The sequence below is a fragment of the Halichoerus grypus genome, chromosome 11 (assembly GCF_964656455.1).
Source record: "Halichoerus grypus chromosome 11, mHalGry1.hap1.1, whole genome shotgun sequence".
Taxonomy (NCBI): Eukaryota; Metazoa; Chordata; class Mammalia; order Carnivora; family Phocidae; genus Halichoerus; species Halichoerus grypus.
This window is the reverse complement of record NC_135722.1, coordinates 85,621,777-85,643,489: the sequence shown is the minus strand read 5'-3', so window position 1 is coordinate 85,643,489 and position 21,713 is coordinate 85,621,777. Positions and strand designations below refer to the sequence as shown.

The following is a 21,713-nucleotide window of genomic DNA, read 5'->3' as shown; positions in this document are numbered from 1 at the left end:
TTCTTTGAGGGGCTGAGTGTTCCAGAAGTTTATTCACATCCCATAACTTCCTTCGCATAAGAACAAACCAAAAATTGACATTAACCTCCTGGTCCTTAGAGTTAGAAGTCCCTCTAGAAGTCATTATGGCCATTTGACTATTTCTGTCTGATTTTTCTTCTTACCCATTCCCAAGGAGATGAATGTCTGCAACTCTCTGAGGACATTTTATAACCACATACAAAATCCACACTCCGAAAGTCCTTCAGCATGTCTAACTTCAATCTGTTTTGCTGCAGTTTAAGCCACAAGCACTTATATTACTCTTTTTAATTGATGTAAATTGACTGAGGCATGGAGAATAAACTCATTTCTTGTTCTCTCTTGAAGAAGGTTCTCCTTATTCAGACTGCAGCTCTCCAAAGATCTCAGAAGCCTCATCCTTTTCCATGGTATTGTATATATATGGATGACTTTAGGAAATAAATGAAGTGAATGAAAAACAGGAGTAATACAGGTATTCTGAAACAGGAGTGACAGCAGAAAAAAATAGAAAGTTATTTTCAAAGCAACTAAGTAAGAAGTTGATTGGGAAAAGATGAAAGATGAGAGAGAGAGAGAGAAACAAAACTGTCACTGAATGATATTTTCATCGGAGAGGAAAATAGGTACCAACAAATGAAATTTGACTCATCTTTGCAAGTTTCACTGAGCATGAAAATGTCCCTTTAAAATTTCCCGTAAGTCGTTGCTGGCTCTGGGATTTTTCCAGTGCACAGGGAATCTGAGTTCAGGAGGCCAGGGAACGCCAGAAGGAAAGGGATTTTTTGATGCTTGGGGCTCTGAGACTGTCAGTTTAAAAAATGAAAGTAATATAGAAGGGGCAAAGTGGCATTTATCATCCCATCTCTCCAGGCTCCTGTCTCTTTAATCAGCTAGCCTGATTTGCCCAGTAAATGATTCCTGAGTGAGTGAGTGTGTGTGTGTGTGTGTGTGTGTGTGTGTGTGTGCCGGCGCGTGTGTGTTGTAGCTCTGTCAATCCTTGGATTAGAACCAATGATTGCAGCTTGTAGGAGGGCTGTCCAGGGCCAGATTGTACGATGTGTCTCAGTGCCAGAGTATGAGTAGAGATAATTACTGAGAAGTCACACTCTCTCACACCCTCGGCTTTCTTGTTGTGTCCTTCAGCAAAACAGTGGATTTAAATCTCCTTCCAACAGCTTGAGAGCAACGCAATCTGTCAGGAAAGAAAGAAAGAAAAAACCGAACCTGACAAAAAAGAAGAAAAAGAAGAAGAAAAAAAATCATGAAAACCATCCAGGCAAAAATGCACAATTCTATCTCTTGGGCAATCTTCACGGGGCTGGCTGCTCTGTTTCTCTTTCAAGGTAAGAGCTTGCTATTGATTTGCCTACAGTAGACCCAGGAATCGTACAGGGTGCTTTATATGATTCGCAGGCTTCCCGAGTCGGCTGTGCTGCACGGTTTGCAGGTGGAGGAGAGAGCGTTTAAACAGCATGGCTGGGACTTCATTCTCCCTACCAGGCTGTGAGAATATTGATTTGATTCTGGCTGCTAGCGGAATGGGGGAATGTATATGCATAAGTAAAATGTGGTGTTCCTGTTAGGTGCGTGGCTATGTACTGGTCTCCCTGGCTTTATGTACATTCTTGCACACATACACAACGGAGCACACAAATAAGCAGGGGAAAATTACAGATTCAGAAGGCAGGGGGGTTGCTAATGTGTTGCTTATGTTACTGGGAAGAAATTACAAGAGGAAACTTTAAATATCGGCCAGTAAACTTGCAAAGCTTCTAAAAGGAGCAACTGAAAAATGCAGGCTAGGAAGAACCAGGTAACTGCATCCTATAAGATTCTGGTCAGAGACCTAGCTTGAAGGGATGAATCAATTTGTGGCAGTGGTGGACAACTGTATTAGTTTTTAATGTGTTTGGGGGTGTGTTTGTGGTGGGGGCGGCGGGCTCGGGGGAGGATAACCAGCTGATAAAAGGCAGTGGGAACACTCAGGGGGTTCTGAAATTCGGGAAAGATTTTCCAAGTTGAAGGGAGAGAGGCAAGAAGAGTCGAATGCTAATTTTCTGTTTATTTATCGGCAGGAAGCCAAGGTGCTGGGGAGGCAGTTGAGGCTGGGCTTGCTCTCTAGCACAGGGCACCCTTTGATGTTGGTTGTGCTGTGTTGGGGTGCATTTGGAATCTGCTTCAACCTTGAGTCCATTTGCTGCACCGTGTGGCCCCACGCTCTGTCCTAGCTCTGACGTTCCAGCAGCGATATCATCTGCTCACCTGCTTGCTCTCACCCACCCGTCCTCTGGAGGGTCTGACTTGCCTTTTTATGTCAAGGGTGCTTAAACTCATAAGGATTGAGACAGGCAGAGAAACTTTCCCTGGGTGGTCCAGCAGAGCTCACAGACAGGATCCCATGCAGAAGCTCAGCCCTGTGCCTTGTATTCCCAGAGGAAAGTTCGGTCTCACAGGGCGAAAAAGGATGGGGAGTTCCACCCACCTCATTCTCTTCTACTGCAGTATGGAGTGCTCAGGGTCTTGTCTGTCCCCGCCTCTTGTCCTGCTGACCCCTCTCTGAGGGTAGGCTTTGGGGGCTGCCTCTGTCCCCTTGACATCGGCTGCAGTGTGGCTACCATATACACCCCCACATGAAGTGGGCAGAGAGGACCAGGATGGGAAGAATCAAATGCGTGTGTACCCTTGGCTGGGGCTCAAGGGGGAAGGCAAGGGGTGCTGGAGGGATGGGAGTCCGATGACAAGGAAGTTCACAGCGGTGGATTTTGCAGGGATATCCTTGATGTCGTCTGCTGGGCTCAGTCTCAGAGGGTCACTGGCCTCAGTATCTCTCTCCTCTCCCATGGGAGCGTTGGTGCGTGTAAGAGTAAAGGAGCCAACTTGGAGGCATCCTCGACTGACTCCTCTTACGTAATATGGAGCAGCAATGATGCGGATGCACATGTACGTGTGTATGCATGTGTGTGCAGAGGAGGGTTCGCACCCCTGCCTGCCTGTTCTTGGTGCTTAGGGGCTCACCTGAGAAGAGCAGAGCTCCAACACTAGCAGTGGGGAAACTGAGTTCAGGGACAGGCTTCTGTGATGTGAACAACAGAAATGAAAACCAAGTAGACAAGAGGGTAGAGTGAAGGGTCAGAGGAAGGGAAAGGGAAGGTCCCAAGTCCTCAATAATTTCCATCTGTCCTCTGGTCCCTGTCTCTTCTATCTATACATCAAATTAGAGACAATGGCCAAACTTCCACCACCAACAGCCCTATTGGCAGCATGCCAGGAGCCCCAGGGCCGTACTGAATTTACATATAAATTAGCATACATGATTTTTTTTTTTCCGTCAGAAATAAATGCAGGGAAGCATAATATTTGCTCATACTTTGAATCATCCCTAAATAGATGAGTAGAAAGTGGCGGTACAAAATTCTCCACAGTGAAATCTGATTTTGTGGTCTTGTTCCTATATTGGTGTGGGACTAGAGGTGACAGGTCTATTCCTCACATTCTGCCAAATTTGACTTTCTTTAGGAGAATAATGGCCTTATTTGTGCTACCCACCTTGAGCCAGCTCTGAATAGGCTTCAATGTGTCATAATAAAACAGGCTGCCCAATTTTAAGGAGGAATAACCCCCAAAGACCCCCACACCACATGCCAGTTGGACTGGCAGAGGTGATGTCTGTTTCCTCTCTCAGGCGAAGGAGGCTGGAGTCTACCAGCTATCTCTTATCAAACTTACAGAATTACTGAGGCAGCCCGGGTCTTGCCTGCAATAATCCACCCCTATTGCTTTGACCCAGTGGGGCTAGTTAGAATGCAGTACACATTCCAAGGCAATTTTTTCTTCTCTGTTTTTGTTTTAAGCTGGCTCTTCCTAGAGCTGCTACTTCCTGGGTTTCTTGCCTTCTTAAAAAAGGTGTCCAGGGCTAGTGGCAGATTATGGACCCCTTTCTGACCCTCTCCTCCCCCCAACCCCACCAGCAACCATGATCCAGCTTAGAGGGGGAGGGAATTTCCAAGGGAATCAGCACTGATTAGTGACAGGCAGGAGGGAGGGGGTAAGAGGGCGTGATTAGCGCCCTGGGGCTTCAGCCCTAAGACACATCAGGGTTGATTAACTAGCAGCTCCTCTTTCCTGGGAGCAGGAGCCGGGGAAGCTGGATTAGGCGGCTGTCCTTTTCAGCACACCGCCCACCTTCTGCCACTGAGAGGCTTTGAAAGGAATGGCTGGTAGTGCTGCAGCCTTTCACTTTCTAGAAACCCAACCATTTCTCCTTCGAAGAATTAATGCTCCCTTTAACACCTTCCAATGAGCTTGGCTAGATTCCTGTCTTACCTTTCAAATTTTCTCATCTCCTCACGTCCCACATCAACTTATATCTGCCCACTTGAGACACAAACAGGCAGAGCAGAAGGAAAAGGACCGTGGGGCTAAGTTCATGCTCTCCTTCACTCGGCGCCAACAACATGGACACTGTTCCGCTGGGCAGACCGGCCAACTTCCTGCCATTCACAGGAAACGTTTGGGTGCCAGGATTAGCCTGAGTTGGGTGATGCTTCAGGGATGTGAGGGAGGCAGATGAGGCCACAACCATGTTTACTGGCAGAGTGAAAAATCAGTGTGGGATGATGGGACCCTGAGCCTGATGTGAGCATTGTGAGCACTTGCAAGCATGATCCCCCCCCCCCCAAAAAAAAGGCAGGGCAAAGAGACAGAGGAGCCTCATAAAGTAAACCCTGGCTGACATGCTTGCTGCTACCAACTTGGGGCAAGTTAGAGGCAAGCCGTGCACAGCGCAACAAACGCAGCTCACCTTCATCCTTCATATTCAGTGATGGTCTTCTGAGCATTTGATCAAGGGTGCCTGGAGAGTCCCAGCACTGACCAGCAGGCCTTGCTGCATAAAGACCATTCTTGGGATTGCAGCTTTAGTGAGCCGGTGCAAAGCCTCGTCCTGGTGCTGGTTCTTCCTTTGTGGCACTTTTAAAGCAGAATATAAGCCCAATAGTGCCTTCTTATGAGCTGGACGCCTAGCCCCTGACTTCTGTTGTTTCTCAGTAAGCCTCTCCCATAATGCTGGTATTAGAGGTGCTCAACTGTGTCCTTGAAGAGATGGTCTCTCTTGCTTCCCTTCTCAGGTGCTCCGTTCTGGAATGTCTGGGTTCTATTTTTGGCGTGCCTGCATTCTGACTGCCTAGAGTTATAGTGACCTAGGCTGGGACCGCCTACTGGTCACAGATGCCCCAACAAACCTTTGGCCTTCGGCCACAGTTTATCCATTGGGATGCGGTGATCCCTCTTCATATCCTAAGAACGGATGACATTTCTAAATCAATACGAGCCACATGCTTCCGGCACGTACAGGAGACACATGCTGAAAAGATCCGCAGCATCTTTTCATGCCTGTCTACTCATGATGAACACACTTTGGGTGGGATCATCACGTCTGGGAGCTGGCTCTGTTCCAGGTTTTTTTGGTTTGGAGTTCATGCTTGCTACCAACCAGAATGCCAAAGATGCAAACAAACTTTGCTTTATATCTGACCTCAGCAGAAGCCCTACAGACTCTTCAAACACTCTCATGAGCGTGCCTTCCAGGTTTCAATCCAGTTCTGGTGGCCTGTGCAAGGCTCAGTGGGGAGCAGGTACATCTGAGCTCAAAGTTGCCTATGTTTTCTGTAGGGGAAAATCTTTCCCTCTGTGAGCCTGTCTCCCCACCTGCCTGCCAGGCTGGGGAGCAACTCCCCTGGGTGTTGTAAGGACTCATTAATGCTTGTAACACTCCAAACATGTGGTGCTAAGTGGAACTCCATGCTGAGACTGGTTGTATTTATGCAGTTTACTTCCTTTCTGCTCTATTGGCTTGTTAAATGTTTACTTTATGTCTGTAGTCATTTGAAATTCAATAAAACAAATTAAACATAAAAGATGAAAACACGCAAAAATAAAGTAATCGATGGTATACGGGTCAGATGGGGTCTGGTGGCATCATTGTAGACTTCCTCCCTTGGTGGTGGATGCTTCCATTCCATTCCACTCACAAGTGCATTGGGGAAGGGCAGAGGGGCTTTGGAAGGAACATGAAGGAGGCCTGCCTCCCATCCATTTGTAAAAGGAGAGTTCTGCGTGGAGGTGCAGTGCTGGCTGGAGGGGTGAGTAGATGGCAGAAAGGAGGAGGATTGGGTAAGAAAGCCAGAGCTGGGAGTTTTAGAGGGTAAAAACAGTTCTAGTCTGGATTAGAAAAAGTGGGGAAAAAGAGGACTCAATCCTCCGCTTTGACTGTGATTTTGGTCAATAATCTCTGAGAGCTTTCTTTTTTTTTTTTTTTAAAGATTTTGTTTATTTATTTGACAGAGAGAGATACACAGCGAGAGAGGGAACACAAGCAGGGGGAGTGGGAGAGGGAGAAGCAGGCTTCCCGCAGAGCAGGGAGCCCGATGCGGGGCTCGATCCCAGGACTCTGGGATCATGACCTGAGCCGAAGGCAGACGCTTAACGACTGAGCCACCCAGGCGCCACCCTCTGAGAGCTTTCTATTTTATTTTCTGTATTTCTGTATTTATTTATGCAACCTTCTGGATAAAGCCTGCTCGTGTTATCACCTGCTTAAACTTAAAAGATCTGTGTGTTCCTCCATCTTCCCTCTCCTTCTGTCTCTCCCCCTCCCACCCTCCCTCCCTCTTTCTGCCCTTTCTCCCCCTTTCCTCTTTTTCTCCATTTCCCTTTTTCTTTCCTCCTTTAGTTCTTCCTTCTCCTCTACGGGAACAATAATTGATCAGTTGACAGATCTAGGTCATGCTGGCAGGGGTTGCTCTGCTTCATGCAGGCTTGCCCAGGAGAAGGAGGGAAAGTCTGTCTTCCCAGTTCACAAGGAGCCAGATGATAGGGCCGCAGCAGGGGGAAGGGGAGACCCACGAACTGGTGGGCAAGTTCAGCCGTCCCCAGCAAGGGTACCTGGGGCCCCGTTGATTGATTACAGAGTCCTCAGCTCTTTGATATCTCTGCCATTCTAATTTTCCATATCCGATTTACCTTTGCCACTTGCCCACGTTTCACTCAGCTTCTATACCCTGCCAGTTCCAGTTTTCCTCATTTTCCTTTCTACTTCCCTCTCCTGTCCTCTTCTCCTTTTTTCCTCCTTCCAAAACCATGACAGATCACAGATACTCCCCCACTTAAGTCATATTAGAGAGATGGCCTTTTGTTTATTTGCAAGAAGAAAAACAGAAACCCTGCCAGAAGAACTCTGTAAGTCATTTGCAAACTGCAAAACAAACCAACAAAGATTCACATTTTCGGTGCTGAGAAGAGAATATTTCAAGAGAGACTGTCAAGCTAAGAAATCAAATATTGGAAAACACATTCTTTAGCACTGTTACTAAGGACATCTTAGGTTACTAAATTTGATTTTTTTTTTTCTTCTCTGAGAGTATTGCCTTCACAGTTGTAAAAGGCTGTTCAAAGAACTGGGCTGGTTTGGGCTTCAGTGCCTCATTCAGATTAACTCTCTGGAGGTGCTGACTTTGCCTTATCTTGGTGGTGCCACCAAACTCGAACCCAACACAGACTGTAGCTGTGTATGTGTTTATTGGTTCGGTCACCCAGCAAGGGTTTATTGAGTGCCTATTATGTTCCGTGTATAGTTGTAGGTGGTGGGAAGAAATATATTAGTGACTAAAACAAACTAAAGGATGAGACCAAAGACAGAGTAGAATTTCCAAGATTTGACTTGGTTTGCCATCCTTTTTAAGCATTCAGAAGCACCAAAAGGAGTGCCAGAAGCAAGGGGAAAGAGTGAATGACACAGCTTCTGGGTTCTCATGGAAATGATGGTGGGTGGCAAGAAAGCAACTAACCCTTGATCCTTGTTTTCCCTAGAGAGCACTGGGAGAGGGTGCAAGACTCCAGTTATATGTTAATAACACATAAGAGGTGCTGCCTTTGCTTCTCCCTGCTGTCTCCTACCAAGAAGGGGCTCATGCATGTTTGATGTGCCCTCAGTTAGTATGTGGATGATGAAAGCTGGTGTAAGTTAGTTGGTTTTGTGACAATTGTCTTTTGTCATTCAAGTTATTAGCTGATTCTTGGCACGATGCCACCCTGTCTGGTAGCTTACCCACCTCCTTTTTGCCCTGCCTTCTGCACAGAACTAGAGGGCCGAAGAAGGTAAGGGGAGCCGGGTGGGGAGACACTTATATAAGACCAGGGAAGGATTTGCCTCTGGCAGCTAGTCTGGATGAGGCAAATATGTGCAGGGGACCTGTGTGAGGGATTCATTCCTCAGGGCAGATCTAAGATAATCTCCCTTCTGAGAACGCTTTTATTTGCTACCCACTTATCACACCTAACTTAGGGTTCCTGGAATAATAAAAATGCATCATGATTCATTTGTTCTCCTCTTGTCATATACCACAGTTGGGGCACATGCCTTCTTCTAATCCATCAACTTGTGTTTTCAGTCGTATGTACAAGAGGGAATATAGCTTCTCTTAGGCTCACACTGTGTACTAGCCGTCTCCTGAATGCTCTAGGATGATTGCTTACCTGGCTGCTTCTATCTGCATTCCCATAGTGGTGGTGATGATTGTTCTTAGCTTTTCTCATATAGGAGAACAGATTAACTGCTTTGTCATGGATCCCAACCCTTCCAGGTCAAGCAGCCTACAGCAATTCAACATCTCCTGACCCCATCTCAGAGCCTGAAAAGTCCTCAGGGGGTAGGTGCAATGTGTGTTTATTTGCAATATTTTCATTCCCTAAATCAGTGGTTCTCAAACTTGGTGTATCAGATTGCCTGAGAAGCTTTATAAAAATACCAATGACTGAACCTTAACCCAGACCAAAAAAATCAGAATTTCATCACCAATCTTATTCAGGCTCTGTAAGAGGTTCTAATATGTGGTCAGGCTTAAAAATTGTACGTCTAAAGTCATCTGAAGTGTTCTATGATCTTGGATAAGGCATCTCCTCTATATGAACCTCAGTTTCCACATCTCTAAAATAAAGAAGTCTGACTAAAATAATTTTGAAGTTTCATTTCAAGTTAAACATTTTGTAATTCTGCAAATAGTCTTTTTGAGTATAACACTTGAAAGATAGTGATGTTAGAAGAAAGTATTCAGAAGCAGTTTCTGCTTGCAGGAGGCTAAGAATATAGACAGTTACAGACAGATGACCAAAGTCAGAATGTATGAATGGTGTGCGTGCATGCAAACGCTACATGCTGTATGATATCTACTACATCACATACCCATTTATGCATGTATTTCTTTATAAGGCATCCTTAGAATGGGGGAAAAGGATTAACAACATTTTAGGTATAGGCCATCAGGAATGATAAGGATTCTTAACTGATCCATCTTATAAGAGAAATTCAGGAGCCATTTGAATGTGGGTCAAGAAAGAATGTGTTAGTGCTGGATTTAGAGAGTGCTAAGTGATGGTGAGCCTTGGAAGAAGCTCCATTCCTTAGTGTGAAGATTCGCATGTTTCTCTTCTGCTCAGGCTCCACTTCTCGTCCCCAAGAGTCAGTTAGCCAACAGTGTTGCTTCCATTGCTCTCCTTCTCATGGGCAGCAAAGGCTCAGTGCTGAGAACCTCAGTGGCAATTTTGCAGCTAGTGCGTTAGGCAGAAGTGATGCTGCTTCCACTCCCCAAGCCAGGTCAGTTCCTGCAGTGCATGCAGGGGTGAAAACTTGGTCTGTTTTGATGGGATACACAGGATAGGAGGCACATGGGGAACAGAGCTACCATGCAAATTTGTGCCCAGGGCAGTCTCTGGTTAACTCAGGAAGTACTCACATTGAGGGCTCCCCAGAGTGCTCACACTGCTGTGTCAGCCAGTCCCAGAGTCACAACCAGCTCAAGCCCAGAGGAACTTTCAAGATGACTTATTTTAGTCCCTTTCCTTGAGCTCTGATACCTCAACAGCGCAGCTGCAGTAGTCCCCTAGCTTCTATCTCCAATAAGGGGGAACATGCATCTCTCCAGATAGTCTATTGTACCTGACCATTGGATTTCAGGAAGACAGGAAGAGGAGGAAGACAAGGAAGACAAAGGAGAAGGAGAATCTGTGTTCTTATATATTCTGACCATTTGCTCTAGGTCTCCTTCTCCCATTGGGCTCTGAGTAGCCCAAAATATTATAGAATATGACACCTCCTGGTTCCAAATCCAAAGGGGATGAAGTCTCCGCTCTTTAGAAAGGTATTGGAAACCCTGTGGGTCTGGCCTGGGTTTGCCAGCTTCTCCTAATCCTTTGCACTACTGTTCCATGGACTGCTTGAGGTCTCATCCTCACAGCATGTGTGCACATTGCTCCCTCTGCTGAGCGCTGTTCTCGTCTACCTCAAAAACACTTGTTATAATTCAAGAAGAAATTCCAGGCTCAGCATCCCTCTGAAGTCTCTCATTTCATCCTTTATGCCTCCATTTCTCTTGTACTTACCTCTATTCTTAACATCCATCACACACAGTGTAGTTATGTGCTCACATGTCTATCTTCCCTTACCGGACTCTGAGCTCCTAGAGGTCAGGGACTGCCTTATGTATCTTTACATTCCTAAGGCACCTCACACAACCCCTGGCATAAATTCAATACTCAGAATTTATGGCTGGAAAGAAAGGACAGAGAGAGGGAGAGACAGAGGGAAAATGGTATGAGATCCCCTTAGGGATTTTTAGAAGCCATATGACCCTGTCAACTTACGGTGAACTGTTGTCAATTCAACCCTTCCTTATCCTATGCTTCTGGTGTTTTACTATGTGCACAACAACTGGTCTCAGAACTTACCCTTTCTGAAGTTATCTTATCAGACTCAATTGATACCTTCTTTCTGACAAGATCTTTCTGGGACTCTGAATCTGTGATCCTATATTTTAGCAATCCCTCCTGGTGATAATCAGTCATAAAACATATGTTGTAGGCACATAGGTAGTGGTGGATGAGCTCAATATTTATGACTAAACTTATTCAAGAGCAGAAAATATTGACTCTAGTGGTCAATAGGTCAGATGAGTGGAGGACGGGGTGGCTATCTGAACCTACACTGGCATCAGGAGGAGTGAGACAGACAAGGGAAGTTTGGATCTAAGAAAAGAGGGAAGTGACTGGATGGATTATATTTAGTTGGAGAAGATGAAGTGGTCAGGTGTTTCTTATCTTCAGATCTACTTCTTCTTCAGACCTACTTTTTCTTTCTTTCACAAAGTTGTCCACTAGGGCATTTGACTCTCCTCCTAAACACCCAAGAAGAAACTTGGCTCAGACATGGAAAAGGTTAATTGACAGCTTTTTTCTCAATGCAACTGGTGATGCATAGACATCTGCAGTTGGATAAACCATTTTGCTAATTTTGAAAACAAATAAGAATTAATTAATTGTTCTGCATTTCTCCTTCCTTTCCCCCTAACACTTCTTAATAGAAGGATCTAAATGCCTTGTCACCATTTTTTTTTTCATTACTTTCTTGCACTGCTGAAGCCTTGTCAAGGCCAAAATAATTTAATCATCAAATAAAAAAGCTTTTTCACAGACTCCTAGAGTTGTGAGATATCATAGAATTTTCTCAGTCTCCCCCCTAAGGCAACAATCCCATCTGAATGATGTTCACCAATTTCTGCCCAACAATTCCAGAGACTCCCAGTGAGCAGACACTAACCACCTGCGTTGTGGTCCCCAGTTCTGGCTGCCTTTCAAAATCACCTGTGGAGATTGTTATAAGCAGATGCCCAGGCATGACTCACAAAAATTCTCATTGAATAGGTCAGTATAGGGCAGAGTCCCTTCTACTTTGAAATAACTATAGATGATTCTATTGTGCAGATACAATGAAGAATAAATGATATTAGCATCCCTTTCCATAGTTGATAAACTCTGTGAGAAAACACTATTCTGGTAAGCACTTTCGATATCACCTCAAAATCAATTATTATCCTTTCTCTGTATAAACAGTGCTCTAAACTTGTTCAGGGCAGCAATGTGCCCATTTAAAATATTCACCACCAAAATTCCCTTATAGCTGAGTATGGTCATGTAATGCAGTTCAGGTTAATGGAATGTAACCATAAGTTTACTTGGAGTTTTGAAGATTACACTCAGGAAGCCTGCACTTTTTAAACCTTATCATTGCTGATTCCTCTTGACTAAGAGGATGGCATACTACCTGGAGATCCAGGAAACAGCTTGGAAACAGGAGGACAAACAATACATATCAACGGCAAAAGGGCACGTGGTGGTTCAGTTGGTTAAGCATCCAACTCTTGATCTCAGCTCAGGTCTTGATCTCAGGGTTGTGAGTTCAAGCCCTGCACTGGCCTACACACTGGGTATGGAAGCGAATTAAAAAAAAAAAAAAAGAATGGCAAGGAAGGAAGCTTTTAGGTTGAACCAAATGGACTCCGCTGTTTTGGTAAATCAAAAATAGTTGAGTATAGGCAATTTCATATGGCTTAATCTAATTAAAGAACCTTGGGTTAGGGGGACATAGCAGTTGTACCAGCACTAGAATACATGTTCACATACTCACTATCACTTATGAGAAAAAAAAATCTTATTTAATTAGGTTTCTATTACTCACAGATGAATATAATCCTAATGAATCTATGTTGAACAAAAATTTGCCTCTTTCTAACTTCTGCCAATTAGAGCTGCTCAAAAATATAAGGAATATATGAAATATTATGTGATCCTCTTTCTAAAAGATGGCTATCATGAACCCTACTTATCTTGACATTCTTAGTTCCTTCTTATGATTATCATATGGCATAACTTTTAGACCATTAATCATACTGATCCTTATCTTCTGAACATACTCCAGTTTGAACCACTAAAATGCATTACCAGACAAATTCTCCCAGATGTAGTTTGATTGCTAAAGTTGGGCATGGACTATTACCTACCGCATTTTGGACTTTATAGTTACATAGGTTCACTTTATTATTGTATTCTTTTCTGTTTTTTGTTTGTTTGTTTGTTTTCAGAGATACCACACTATTGGCTCATATTGATGTTGTACTCATTCCTCTGACAAAAATGCTATTATGTAAGACCTCTCTTATTCTGGTTTATGGTTAATTTTCTTTAAATATTTCTTCCAAGTATTTGAAATTTTACTGCACCTTGGGTCCTTTATTTAAATCCACTGAGATTATTTTTGGATTCTGATGAGTTGTCACCACCAGCTTTATGTCATCCTCAAATGATATAGACATGAAATCTCCACATCATCAAGGTGAATAATTAAAAAAAAAAAAAAAGCAATATAATAGACCCAAGGGCATGGCCAAGTTCTTACTTACATTTGTATTTCACCCACTCCAGAATGATTTATTCATACCTTACTGTATGCAAGCCATAAACAACAACAAAACAGATTTCTTATACTCAGCGAAGTAGACAATTCAATACAACATGGTAAGTGCTGAGATAAAAGCAAGTGTTGTTTGCTATGGCAGCAATTGGGGGTTTTTCAGGTCAGAAAATTCTTCTAGAAGGAAGAGATGTGAAAGCCGAGACACAAAGATGACTGTATGTAACCAGGTAAGAGTAGAGATAAATGTTACAAGTATAGCAGACTGCATATGCCAAGGCCTAGAGTCAGGAGAGTATGGTAGGAATTCAGGAATCCAATATCCAGTCTGGCTAGATGGAGTGTGTATGTGTGGTTTTGGTGCTCAAGGGGATGAAGGAGAAGGGATGTAGGTAGAAAGACAAGAGTGTAGGTAGAGATGTAGGCAGAGGTCAGAGCTTGAATGGCCTTATGTTTCCTATTAAAGATTTTATATTGAGAGAAGAAAGTGTGTTCAAGGGTTGCATGTCCAATAGTAACATGATCAGATTTGCAGTTTTACTTGTTGAGTAACATTTGGTTTACTTAAAAATGTTAAAATGCTGTTCTAATGACAGTGTGGAAAATGAATTAAATTGGGGGCAAAACTAGAGGCAAAGGAGACTTCTAGAGGATGTTGCAGCCTATCAGGCGTAAGTTAATGAGAGCATGAGTGCTGCAGAGATGGGGAGATTTGGGAGTATTCAACTGTTATGGAGGTAGAAGGGTTATGACTTGGAGATGGAGAGGAAAGAGGGATGATAAGTAATAAAGGGAAGTGAAAGAAAACTTTTTGTTTTGGGATAAATGATGCTCAGGTGGGTTTTAGGGAGATGGTGATGAATGCGGTTTGAGTCATGATGGGTTTGAAGATGCCTAATAGGCATTTTTGAGGTGCTATCCAATATGAAGTTAGCTACACTGATCTGGAACTCAGGAGAGACCTCTGAGCTTCAACAAAGATGGTCTTCTGTCCCCTTGGGAGAACAGTTTTGTGGGGTGGGGACCTAGTGTGGGGAGACAAAAGTAAGGTGAGAATATAGAAAATGTGGGCAATTATTTCAAAAAGATTTTTTTTTTTTTTTGGTTGTTGTTATTGCTGTTGTTAAGAAAACAAGAGGGAGGAAATGGGGAAACAAAGAGGAATTGCAGTTGGAGAGGATGTTGCTGCTTTTCTAAGATGGGAAAGACCTCTTTGAATGCTGAAGGGCAGGTGCTCCTAAAAGGGAAGGAGGAAAGGAAGACCCAGGAGATGACTGACCAAGCGAGGTCCCTTAGGGAATAGGAGAGGGTGTGAAGGGTGGCGAAAGTTGGGCACTGGTAAAAGAATGAATCTTGAAGACAAGGAGAAAGACAAATTGCATTACTATATAAAGTAAGGGGGGCACCTGGGTGGCTCAGTCGTTAAGCGTCTGCTTTCGGCTCAGGTCATGATCCCAGGGTCCTGGGATCAAGCCCCTCATCAGGGTCCCTGCTCAGCAGGAAGCCTGCTTCTCTCTCTCCCACTCCCCCTGCTTGTGTTCCCTCTCTCATTGTGTCTCTGTCAAATAAATAAATAAAATCTTTAAAAAAATAAAGTAAGGAAGAAGAAACTTATTTCAGAATTCCTATTAGGATTGGATTCAACTGGAAATGACAGAAACTACACAATAAAAGTGGCTTAAATATGATAGAAGTTTTTCTGTGTAACCACAGAAACATTCCACTTTGTTCCTGGCTGTTGTAATGTTTTATTCTCATGGAAGAAGAGGAGTATGAATGTTAGGAGGCAATTAGCATGTTGTATGACAGGAGGGAATGTTAGCTCTCCCCTAGACAAGGGTGGAAGAAGCCCTTGGGCCATACAACACACATGTGGTTAAGGTATCACCACATACTTTGTGGCATCTAACCATGGGTTTTCAACATTTCTAGTCATTAGGGAAATGCAAATGAAAATCACAATTAGATATGACTTTATACCTATTAGGATGGCTATTGTTAAAAACTTAAAAAGGAAAATAACAAATGTTGACGAAGATATGGAGAAGTTGAATTGGAACCCTCCTGTGCATTGCTGGTGGGCAAGTAAAGTGGTGCAAACATTGTGAGAAAGAGTTTGGTGGTTCCCCCCAAAATTATGAATGGAATTATCATATGATCCAGTAATTCCACTTCTAGGTATATACCAAAAAACCCAAAAATTTGAAAGCAGGGACTCAGATATTTGTACAGCCATGTTCACAGCAGCATTATTCACAATAGGCAAAAGGTGGACACAACCCAAGTATCCATCAGTGGATGAATGGATGAAAGAAATATGGTGCACACGTACAATCAAGTATTATCCAGCCTTAATGTAATTAATGAATGAAATTCTGACACGTGCTACAACACGGATGAACCTTGAAAACATGATGCTGAGTGAAAGAAGTCAGACATGAAAGGACAAATATTGTATGATTCCACTTATATGAAGTACCTAGAATAGGCAAATTCATAGAGACAGAAAATAGAAGTTTCCAGCAGCGGAGGGGAGGAAGAAATGGGGAGTTATTATTTAATGGGTAAAGTTTCTTTTTGGGATAATGAAAAAGTTTTGGAGATGGATGCTGATGCTGGTTGCACAACAGTGTGGATGTACTTAATGCCAGTGAATTGCACATTTAAAATTGTTAAAATGGTAAATTTTGTGTTGTATAGAACTTACAGGATAGAACTTATAGAACTTTATCAGAATAAAGAAAAATGGAAAAAGAGAGAGAATCAGCTGTCCTTGCACAGTTTGGATTCAGGTAAACCTTTCACCTTGGTTGCGGGAAGTTGAAGGAGTCTGCGTTCAATGGCTTTGATTTTCTCTGAGTGTAATTTGGGGAAGATGTGTGTTTGCACACATGTGTGTACATGTTCACACATGTGTCCATAAACCTGTAGGCTGTGTTTTCCAGAAAGCAGAAAAAGACTAAAACAGTGACTTGTGTAATGGGCAAAAGGGCTGATTCGGGATTCCACAAAATCTCCCTCCTTTCCTCATGACATTCTCTTCTCTCTGGATGTTAATATACAATCTGATCCACTCCTACCTGATTTTTTCATCTCTTTTTATCGTTCTGGTCCTACCATTTAGGAGATGGTAGCAGACTATCTCTCAAACATGTGCTCACCTCCCAACTCCTTTCTTGAGTTAACTCTCGAAGGAATTACACCAGACACAGTTTTATATTTACGGTTTGCGGAGCATGTCCACATAGACCATATTTCTTGATTCTCACATCAGTCAGAATATTCTTTCTCATCCCAGCCCTGTCATTAACTCTGACTTTTGGAATTGAGGTTTTGTGTGTGTGTGTGTGTGTGTGTGTGTGTGTGTGTTTTCCCTAGAGCCTTTGTTTTCCCCATCTGTAAAATAGGATATTTAAACTTCCTTGGAATGTAGCTTCCATGTTTCACTGAATTATGCTTGTGAAACCTGGGGACTGCACTTCACCCTCCACCCCCCTCCACCCCTCTTGCCCCTATAATCACTCCCCAGCTCAGTTCAGGTCTGCCTCTGAGTGACCTTTTGTATCTATCTCTCCCTCCTTTCCTACATGTGGGCCCTGTCTCAGTTCAAGCTCCAGCCATGTCTTGCTAAACTAATGCAGCCTCTAAATAGGTCCCTTGCTACCACTTTTCTCCTCAGGTGAGTCCATCTTCTCTCTTGCTAATAATTAATTATCTTGCTAAAAAAACAAATTTCGTCACCTCAGTCCTTTCTTAAAATATCTGTTAGCTCCACATGGCTGGCTTTCAAGACAAAAGCCCAAGTTCCTTAACTTGGTACAGGAGTCCCTTGCCTATCTTGCCCCAGCCCCTTTCTTGCTCTGTCTCCCGGCACCCTTCTGCTTCTGCCCTTTTGCCCCACTGACCCCAGGCACTGACCCTGAATACTAACGCCCTGCCACAACACAGTGCCTTTGCACACACTGATCTCTGTCAGGGATGTCCTTCCTTCAGGATTAGCCCAGTGCAACACTGTCCTAACTTGTTTCAATGTTGAAGATGGAATGATGGAATAAATAAGGCCAGGAAAAGAATTTAAAAGGCTGAAAGGGAGGACAAAGATTTTTGAGATCTACTCTATTTCATCATTTCTATACTGAGCCTTCAAGCAGATCCCTCACAGCAGTTTCCTTGTGCCTCGTCTGCCCATGGGGAGGAAGTAGGGGTTTGTTTTTACACAATGTCCTTAGAGTTGTGGCTGTTCAAGTGTGGTCTTTGAATCAGAAAGTCTGGGGCTTTCTGAAACATAGCTACGTGCATTTTAATAGGCACTTCAGGTGGTTGATGCTGAATTTGGAGAACCACTGACTTAGAGAAATGGTGAACACAGATGGAGGGAGCTCTGACTGGAAGGGCCACTCCTAGTCTGGGCTCTGGGGGGGGTGTGTGTGTGTGGGGTGTATAGTTCTGCCCTCATGGGAGGGGTGGCAGTTTCTCTTGAATATACCCACCTCAGGAAAAAACAAAACAAAACAAAACAAAATATCAGGACAAAGCAAGCTTGGTGGTATGTAAGCTATGAAAATATCTAAACGAAGAAATTGAATATTCCCTTTTGCTAGGATTGCCAGATTTAGCAAATAAAAATCCAGGATGCCCAATAAATTTGAATTCCAGATAAGCAACAAGTAGTTTTTTATTATGCACAGCATATATTTATACTAAAAAAAAAAATTTGCTATTGGTCTGAATTTCAAATTTAACTGGGCGTCTTGTTTCTGTTCTGTTTTTATCTGGCACCTTCCCTTTTGTCCCTTAAGGGCTAGGTGTGCAAGGAAAACAGCCTGGTCGGAATTAGGTGTTTAAAAGGTAAAAGTTATAGTAGTCTATTTCTTTACTCTTTAATGAAGAGGAAAGGGGCGCCTGGATGGCTCAGTCGTTAAGCGTCTGCCTTCGGCTCAGGTCATGATCCCAGGTCCTGGGATCGAGCCCCGCATTGGGCTCCCTGCTCCGCCGGAAGCCTGCTTCTCCCTCTCCCACTCCCCTGCTTGTGTTCCTGCTCTCGCTATCTGTCTCTCTGTTAAATAAATAAAATCTTTAAAAAAAAAAAAGAAGAGGAAAATGATTTGTCTGGGAAGAAAAAGAATGGCTGTTCTTTCTGGCTCATTGGGTTATTTGTAAAATCTACATTTGAAAAAAGGGGGGGGGAGAGAGAAGAGAGAAAGAAACAAGATGGTGGTTGAAAGTGGCCTGCAGGCCAGAAAGTTCCTCCCTCTTGAAGTAAGGGAGCACCCATATAAGGGCCAGGCCCTGAATCCACATCCCCCACAGCCAAAATATGGAGCAAGCTTTAGGGAGATGGAGCTCCCTCCCTCAGGACTCTGTCTCCTGGGCAGGTTTTCCACACCACCTCCTTACCTGTCCCAGGTGACAGGACGCCACCTCAGAGGTGGGACTGTGGTGCTGTGACTGGGGAATGAGTGACAGACTCCCTAACAAGATGCAGCTGAGGGAGCGGCTTGCTGACAGAACAATTTGCTGGTGCCCAGAATATCTGCCCAGCCCCAGCAAAGCGGCAGCCTCGGCGTCAGGAGAAATTTCAGGATTTCTCATTCGCCTTGGTGTCAGGTTTTCTGAGAGCCTGCATACTTCCCACGGCGCTTTTGCGGACCTGCAGCCTTGACGTGCTGTCCACCGAGGCTCCAGGGCCCCCAGGAATCACGTGTAAAACTATTCCATTTTTTCTCCCTCCTGATCCGCTTGTGTTTATGTAAATGACTGGAAAAGCAGTTTTTGGCCTATTTCCGAAGCTTAAGGGCTTCGTGAGAAGCCTATTATTGAAAAATCAGAAACTGAAAAGCAACTTCTTAGACAATGAATTAGCAGCTCAATGACTGTGTGTAATGCCAAGTGTACTGTAACTGGCTGCATTACAAATCGGAACTCCCCTGGGATTCAGTAATCAAACACGTGGCAACAGGTTGTCTGTTTCAACAGAGAGTGAGTAATCAAAGGAGATTTGCAGTTAATCCAAATATAACAGAGAAGTATCCAAGAGAAGGGCCAGGAAAAGGAGAAATTAGAAGGGTGTGGGTAGACTGGAGCTTCGTGACCTGGAGTTCCATGTGCAACTGAGGGGACATCGGGGGGACAAAGTGGATCCATCTGAGCACTTGAGGCACCAGCTAGGTAAAGGGGAAACTGAGGCTTGGCTACATACCGCAGCAAGCCAGAAAATTAACTCCAGCCCTTGCCTCTCCTGCTTGGCCAGTGATGTAAAATTGGGAAATGAATTAACTAGAACTAAGTGATTTGCCTCAAACTTCTGAGTCCAATACTGGTTTGAGGGGGTGTGGGTGAGTCAGGGGTGGGGAAGGACTTGTCGCTTTATCTGGGCGGCGCTGGTTAGACAGTGGGGCTACACTCTCTCAGGAGACAGTCGAGTTTGTATGCTTAACCTCTGTGTTCCCAAAGTGTGGTCCCAGACCAGCATCATCAGCATCACCTGACAACTTATCAGGAATGCAGAGTCTCAGGCCCTGCCCCTGGCCTATAGACTTTCAGAACCTCTGAAATGAGGCCCAGCAGTCTGTGTATTGAAAAGCCCTCCAGGGGATTCTGACGCTCACCTGATGTTTGACAACCACCGGCTAATCTGATCACCTGGATGTTGTAGATGCCAGGGGATGGATGCTCAGGGTTCTGACGTGGGCTCGTGCGTGAGTGCACCCACGGCAGGTTCCAGATCCTGGAGCAATTCTGTGTTGACCTGTCCTGTCCTGACCCCCTCACAGAGCTATGGGGCTACAGAGAAAGAAATTTAACATTTATTAAACATGTACTGGTACTCAGTGCCAGGCACTGGTAAATGTTTTATGTGTGATATTTTATTTAATCCTTTCTACAACCTTGTGAGCTAGGTGTTACAGATATGATTTTAGTGCTGAGAAAATCTTGGCTCAGAAAGATCAACTTACCCAGGTCTGGAGGTTTCCTGAGCCCATGCTCTCTGCCCTGTCCCACCCAGCATCTCTGACACATGCGGCCTCTGCCCCCAGAACGCCTCAGGTACCGCCCACACAAAGCAACTGCCAGCCTGGCAGGGCCCCAGTTCTATATTCCTCTCCCTCCCCCCACCGCACCCGACTCCTTGCCTCATGTTAATTTCCCACCTGAGTACTGAGTACTTTATAAATAGCAAATCTAAAATGAATTTTCTACCAGCGATCATTAGCTCCCTTGACATCCATTAAACATTCTCGCAAGCAGAGTGAAGTGACAAAAGGGATTGATTTTTACAGTATGCTTAATAGGGAAAAAGAAAGAAAGGTGTTGACAAGTCCTTTTTTTTCTGTCCTGATATCACGAGGAATTTGAAATCAGTCAAATGACTTTTATCTGAAAAAAAAAAAAGGAAGCCTAGGACTGGGGGTGGAAGGAGAGAGAGTGGGGAGAGGGAAGCAGCTTCAGCCCATTTCTGTATCTGTGACAAGTAAACATGAAGTTAGTTAGCTCGTGCCAGCCACCAAGATGAATATGTCAGATTTAATGCTTCAAAATATATAGGGTCCGAGCCAGGGGTGGGCTGAGGGGCTGCGGGAAGCAAGCAAGCGGTATGAGGAGAGACGGAAAATAGCCAATCTTCTGCTGAAACTCTTGGAAGAATAAACGTGCTTGTGCAGTAGTCAAAGTCAGAGAAGGGCTGGCATATGAGGCACTGTAGCTGAAAATTTAACTTTGATTTCAATTTTCATATTTGTCAGCAATAATTAGATTCACGAAATGTTTTGCCACTGTTCTAAAATACTAATAAGTAGAGGCCCTTGTAGTGTGGTTAATGGAGTCTTTTTTCCTAGTGGTCTAGAAAAATTCCATTAAAGCGAAAAGTCATACTATATTACATCGCTCCAACATACATGGACTCTGCTGCTGGGGTAATGCTCTCCCTGAGACTGGAGCCCTCTGTTGAACCACAGAGCCCCTGCCGGGCAAGGCACTCTGGGCTTCATGTGCCTCAGCTGTCCGGCATTTCAGACCTCACAGACCTCCCTGGGTCGTGGGAGAAGCCAGCCAGCCAGAGACCAAGGGAGGAGCAAATTCAGCAGAGCGTCACTGTCAGAAGGATGAGCTTTCATAAGCATTACCTCATGGAGCAGGTTGAAGGAGGACAGGAGAAGACGATGGTCCGGTGGGCACTGGCCCTGGCTGGGAGGTGTGGCTCCTGCCTAGGGAGAGGAAATCCGCTCCCTGTCCATCAACAACTTGGACTCCCTCCCAGGGGCTTGATGCCCTACATGTCCCTCCTCCCTGTCCCCATCCTGTTCTGGAAAGGAAAAGCTAAACTCTCTGGAGATAAGGTTTGATGAAAAGGTCCAAGTTCTAATATTTTTTAACAATTCTTCCTTGGGGTGTC

General features: G+C 44.3%; 1 protein-coding gene and 1 non-coding gene across 3 annotated transcripts in view; both read left to right on the top strand.

Moving 5' to 3' along the window:
* Positions 1 to 788: 788 nt before the first annotated feature.
* The window catches only part of NTM (neurotrimin), a 943,472-nt gene continuing 922,547 nt past the window's right edge, over positions 789 to 21,713 (top strand). The window contains exon 1 of one of the 2 annotated variants that reach the window (XM_078058758.1): positions 789 to 1,367. In XM_078058758.1, the coding sequence (XP_077914884.1) occupies positions 1,286 to 1,367 (82 nt within the window). In that variant the 5' untranslated portion in view covers positions 789 to 1,285. The remainder of the gene's footprint in view (positions 1,368 to 21,713) is intronic. The other variant, XM_078058759.1, reaches the window with a different exon arrangement.
* LOC118538495 (U6atac minor spliceosomal RNA) lies at positions 15,117 to 15,242 on the top strand. Its single transcript, XR_004918640.1, has one exon. It is a non-coding gene; the product is annotated as a U6atac minor spliceosomal RNA (small nuclear RNA).